Raw genomic sequence first — 5,606 nt, 5'->3', positions numbered from 1 at the left:
TGAGTTTTGGACCAGGATTTTCACCCCCAGCCTAGCCAAATGCCCTTCCAGCTTGCAGTGGGAGGGACCTAGGGATTGGCACCTCCTCTTTTGTTTCAGTACCATCTGTACCCACATCACCCTGGGGAAGACCCAATATTGGGGAATTCAGCAAAGCCTCAGCAACAGGGACAAAAATCATTAGCATTTGACGATTCCCATAAGAAAAGGTTAGGTTTTTTGTTTTTAATTTTTATTTATTTGGCTGCCTTGGGTCTTAGTTGCGGCATGAGGGGTTTTTTAGTTGCCACGTGTGGGATCTAGTCCCCTGACCAGGGATTGAACCTGGGCCCCTGCACTGGGAGCACAGAGTCCTAGCCACTGGACCACCCGGGAAGTCCCAAAAGGTTAGGTTTTAAAAGAAAAGCATAATAGAAGAAAAAAGAGATCTAGACAAAGGATAAGGGTAGACAGGAAAAGTCAAGAGTCCCGTGAGTCTTTTAATGAGTGGGAGGCCAGAGAGAGCCAGAGGTGGTTTGGCTATTGGGAGGCAGGACGTGATCGTTCAGGATGGGCTGGTGCATCGGAGGGAGGTGAGGGTCTGAAGCAGGACAAGGAGGAGGATGTGAAAGTGCTGTGCTGAGCGTTAAGGATGTATCCCTGCCCTCCCCCTCAACCTTGGCATTTCCTCCGGAGACTGAGAATATATTCGAAATGCTTTACTTTTTTGAATCTCTGGCCTCTTTCTCTGAAGGTGACTCTTGTCATTCAGACCACAAGGTTGCCTGTGTTTTCACGGGATTACGCCTTCCCCCCGCCCCCGTCGAACTTGGGCTCTGTTGGAGGCCTGACCACCACGGCGAGTTGTGGATCTGGGCTTGACCTTCCTCCCATCTGGTGATGTTAACCTAGGCCAACCTCCTGGAATGCCGCGGACGAAGTCTGGGATCCTTGACGTACTCTTGGACCCAGTCATTGTTGGGGTCGGTACAGACCTCTCGTTTCCGCTTGGTGATGAAGCTGTGGGGGCAGAGTTAGACCATCAGGGGCCCTGGAGCAGTTAGGGGTCCAGTCCACACGCTCCCCCTCACTTCTAGCTCACTGGGGGCTTGCCTCATGCCCTGTACCACCTCCCTAGGCCTCCCTCTGTCTGGGTCCCCTCAAAAAACTCCCCTCTCTGGCCTCTAGACCTCATCGTCTCTTCTTTCAGCCCCTCTCCATTCAGCCTAGACCCTCAGGCTCGAGTTCCGTTATGGCCACCGTTTCTTGGACCACATGAACCAGCCACGTGCCTCTGTAAGGTGGCAAAGTCTAGAACAAACCCCAGGCCTGTCCCATGAGAGTCAAAGCCCAGGCCCTTAACTGCTGCTCCCCTGTTCTAGCATGGAGACTTGGTTCTGTGTACCCCGATCCAGCCTTGGGCTCCCCTTCCCGCTGCCTGTAAATGTCTGCAGGACGGTGCTTACACGATTGCCGGCAGGTGACAGTTGAGGGCCTGTCTGTATCCCACCACCAGTTTCCTCGGCAATACTTTCTCATGATACTTCAGGCAGCAGTTGGGTGGGGGGTTCACCGACTCAGGAATTTCTGAGGGGATGACATTGAAAGCTGAGTTAAGAAGGCAGAGAGGAAGCCCATGGCTGCCCACCTCCATCTCCCATCTCTTGCATTTTGTCCGTTCTTCTGATGGCAAAGCCATCTGTCAGCAGGGATTGGTGGTAGCTTGATGGGTAACAGACAAGAGAAAAAGATGAATCTTCTGCAGATCTTTCAGCCTCATCTGAGGCTGAGCTTCATCAAGTACAAAGGACTGGGGGATTCACATTTGCTGATGAACTTGACTGGGCAAACATATATTAAGCTCCTATTACAAGCCAGGCTCTATGGGAGTTAGAACATGTGGAAGACACAGTCACTACTCTTGTGTCCCCTTATAGACCAGTCTGGGTGAAAAAGCAAAGTGAACAGATAAGCACTACAATGGGATAGAGTAGATTTTGACGCAAGGGGCCATGGGAACAGAACGAGGAGCACCTGACCCAGCCTGGCTGGTTGAGGAAGAAGTCCCGCAGCAGGTGATGTCTGAGCTGATTCCTGAGGGATGAGCAGGACTTAGGCAGACAGAGGGGTCATGGGATCTGGAAGAAAGAAATATATGGAGGCCTGAGGTGGGGGAAGCCCAGCGTGTCTGGGAGGATGGAGCAGTTCCAGGAGCCACAGTGCAAGGTGGGAAGGAAGAAGTAGGAAGAGGATATTAAAGAGGGCGGGGAGGGCTGCACCCCTTCTGAACTATGTCAGGGAGCCTGCATTCTGTCCTAGAGGCACCAGAGAAGCTGAGGTAGGGGGGAAGCTGAGATGCAAGGATGAGCAGGAGATGTCAGGGCAAGGGGAAAAGGCTTGTATTTAAGTTTTGGGGCCAGACAGCATGGGTTGGAGTCTTGACTAAATGACTTGAATCACGGGCAAATTTCTTAACCTCTCTGGATGCCTTCACCCATTAAATGAAGGTGAAAAAGCTCCATCCTACACAGCAGGGGAAGGAGAAGGCAGGATGAATTGAGACAGTGGCATTGACATATATATGCTACCATGTGTAAAACAGAGAGCTAGTGGGAAGCCGCTGTATAACCTAGGGCGCTCAGCTCAGTGCCCTGTGATGACCTAAAGAGGTGGGATGATGGGTGGGAGGGAGGCCCAAGAGGGCGAGGATGTGTGCAAACATACAGCTGATTCACATTGCGAACAAAACATTGTAAAACAGTTATTCTGCAAGTAACAAAATATCCTATGCTACACCATAATGAAACAATATTTAAAAAGAATGCATATATATGTATAACCAAATCACTTTGCTGTATAACAAGAATTAACAACACTGTAAATCAACTATACTTCAATAAAAATAAATCAATAATAATAAAAAGAAGTTATGTCCTAGGATCGTGGTGAGGATGAGTTGAGAAAATGCTTGCAAAACCCTTAACTCAGAGTCTGGTGTAGAAAGTGTCAGCCCTTGTGATTAAGAGCTGATGGTAGGGAGAATGGATACATGTGTAAGCATGGCTGAGTTCCTTCCCTGTGCACCTGAAACTATCGCAACATTGTTAATGGCTGCACTCCAATACAAAATAAAAACTTTTTCTTTTTTTTTAAAAGAGGTAATGGTAGTAATGGCCACTCTACTGGCTTGGAAAGTATTTTCTCTCCCTCTCTGACACTCCCAGGAGGCCAGACTTGGTTGGTTGGTAGCACTGTGTCCCCCTTGAGCTCCCCTGACTGCTCATCATTCAAGGATATTACCTTCCCCAGCCCCGAGACCTGCAGAGTGCAAATCCCTGACCAGTAGGTGGCAAAACTTGAGACGTCTCCAGGGCACCATTTGGCTGATCCATGCTTTGGCTGGGCCATTTTTCTTCCTGCCTGACCTTCCCGAAGGGCAATATTGCCCCCTCCCACCCCCAGGAGGCGCCTCTACCCACAGTGGCCCTGGTTCTTTAAGGCGACGTTTACAGGGATCAGGGGCGTGCTGAGAGTATGTGGGCAGATTACATGGTGTGTGTGACCCTCGCTCCCCCGAGGGTTCATAAAGGCAGAATCCAGCCAGACTACGTGCCAAGGGCAGCCTTAGGGAGAAAGAAAGGGCCATTAAAGGCGGGTATGTACTGAGAGATGGCCTGAGTCTCTGGTCCCTTGCCTGTCACCAGCCCTCATAAATGCTGGTAGAGGCAGAGCCCATGCATCTGTCTCATGGCTACAAAGCCTTTCAATCTCCTTCAACCCCTTTTCTCTTTTCTACAAACTTTTTTAGCCCTAGGCTGGGAGATGGAGCCAAGGGCCCAGAAATCCCCAAATGGCACATGTGGGCATCCCACTGGGGCGTCTCTTGGTTGCCATGGCAGTCCCAGAAATCTACAACAGATCCTGCCCGCAAGGGGTGTCTAGATTCAGACTCGCCGTTCTGGGCTTAGCCCCAAATCTCCCTCCGCCGGCCTCCCTGACTCCCTCGGTCCTGCCCTGCCAGAGCAGGCGTGGCTTTTCCCACCCACTTGCCTCGCCTTCCTCCTCATCACATATGTTTGTGATTGTCCCTTCTGCTCCTTCCTTGGCTCTTCCTCCTAAATGATCATTCCTGCTGTGTCCTCAGGACTCCTGACGTGACCTCGACCCAGCTTCCTGAGACTGCCCAGCCCCAGCAGCTCTGGAGCGCAGCTCAGCTCTGCTTGCCAGGGGCCAGTGTGCAGCAGCGTGGGTGCAGGTGGGGGCCTGGGGCTGATGACGGAGGCCTGAGAGCACTCTCGGCATCACCCTGGCCTGCTCCCTGTTCCCTTGGCTCAGTGCCGCCCTCCAGGGGCAGGTGGACTCACTTGGCTGGCTGTGAACAACAGAAGTGATGGTGAGAACGAGGAGAAAGAGGGCAGCCACGGAGACCTTCATCCTCTCAGTGGGCAGTCAGGCTCCGGGGGGAGGCTGGGCGGACACAGTCTCCTTCCTTGCTGGTCACCCACGCGGGGCCCTCAGCTCTCTGGACTCTGACCACTTCAGAGTGGGTGGAGGAAGAGAGACGACGGTCCTCCCTTCCTGTTTGCTGAAAGGGAGGGCAGTGGAGGGTGGGGTCTGGTGCACAGTTGAATTTGCTAATATTTGCATCTGCATGGAGGAAAAGAGAAAGGGAAGAATAGGCGCTGGGTGTCAGCTCCCTTCAGGCCCTATTTTACTTAAATTCACAGAGGGGAGTAGAGACTTTATTCCCGTTTTGCAGATGAGGCCCCTGAGGCTTAGAGAGGCTAAATAAATCTCACGTGGGTAGGAGGCAGAGGCTGTTTAGTCACTAAGTCGACTCGACTCTTTGTGGCCCCATGGACTGTAACCCACCAGGCTCCTCTGTCTGCGGGGTTCTCCAGGCCAGAATACCGGAGTGGGTTGCCATGCCCTCCTCCAGGGGATCTTCTCGACCCAGGGATTGAACCTACGTCTCCTCCATTGACAGGCGGATTCTTTACCACGGAGCCAGATAGGCAGTCCTGGAAACAGAATCTGTGTGGCTTCATCGAGTTCCCCGCCCCCATCTCTACTTTGGGAAAGAAGAGGGGAGGTTGAACCGACCTTTTCCCCAGGTGATCAGTCTTTGGGAGGCAAACAGAAAGCAGGGTTAGAGAGAGCACAGACTGAGGCAAGGGTAGGGTTTAGTGACCTCGGAAAAGAGTGTCCCCCTCGCCCCCGTCCAAGGACACACGATGGAACTCACACTTTCTTGTTGCAGATTACGTCACTAATACTCTTCCCCCATTCCTAAAGGGTCAGATCTTTGGGTTCCTGTTTGCTGAAATGTTTGTCTCATTTGTTGATGCTCTCATTTACCTCTTTGGACTTTGCACTGGGAACCAGTTTCAGGTCTAATCAGCTGATCCCTCCTGGGTGCCCTCGTGCGTGCGGGTAAAGTCTCTTCAGTCATGTCCAAATATTTGCGACCCCAAGGACTGTAGCCCGCCAGGCTCCTCTGTCCTTCGGACTCTCCAGGCAAGAATACTGGAGTGGGTTGCCGTATCCTCTTCCAGGGGATCTTCCTAACCCAGGGATCAAACCAGCTTCTCTTAGGTCTCTGGCATTGGCAGGCGAGTTCTTTACCC

At 52.0% G+C, this 5,606-nt stretch overlaps 1 protein-coding gene across 1 annotated transcript; it reads right to left on the bottom strand.

The window, feature by feature from the left end:
* Positions 1 to 459: 459 nt before the first annotated feature.
* On the bottom strand, positions 460 to 4,530 carry CCL16 (C-C motif chemokine ligand 16). Its single transcript, XM_019982012.2, has 3 exons — positions 4,344 to 4,530; positions 1,446 to 1,566; positions 460 to 999 (listed from the first exon to the last, which is right to left on the bottom strand). Exons 1-3 carry the CDS (start codon positions 4,411 to 4,413, stop codon positions 888 to 890), a joined length of 303 nt encoding a protein of 100 aa, XP_019837571.2. The 5' UTR covers positions 4,414 to 4,530; the 3' UTR covers positions 460 to 887.
* Positions 4,531 to 5,606: the final 1,076 nt, after the last annotated feature.

Source organism: Bos indicus, chromosome 19 (genome assembly GCF_029378745.1).
Source record: "Bos indicus isolate NIAB-ARS_2022 breed Sahiwal x Tharparkar chromosome 19, NIAB-ARS_B.indTharparkar_mat_pri_1.0, whole genome shotgun sequence".
NCBI lineage: Eukaryota > Metazoa > Chordata > Mammalia > Artiodactyla > Bovidae > Bos > Bos indicus.
Note: the sequence above shows the minus strand (reverse complement) of the source record. Positions and strands in the feature narration are given on the sequence as shown.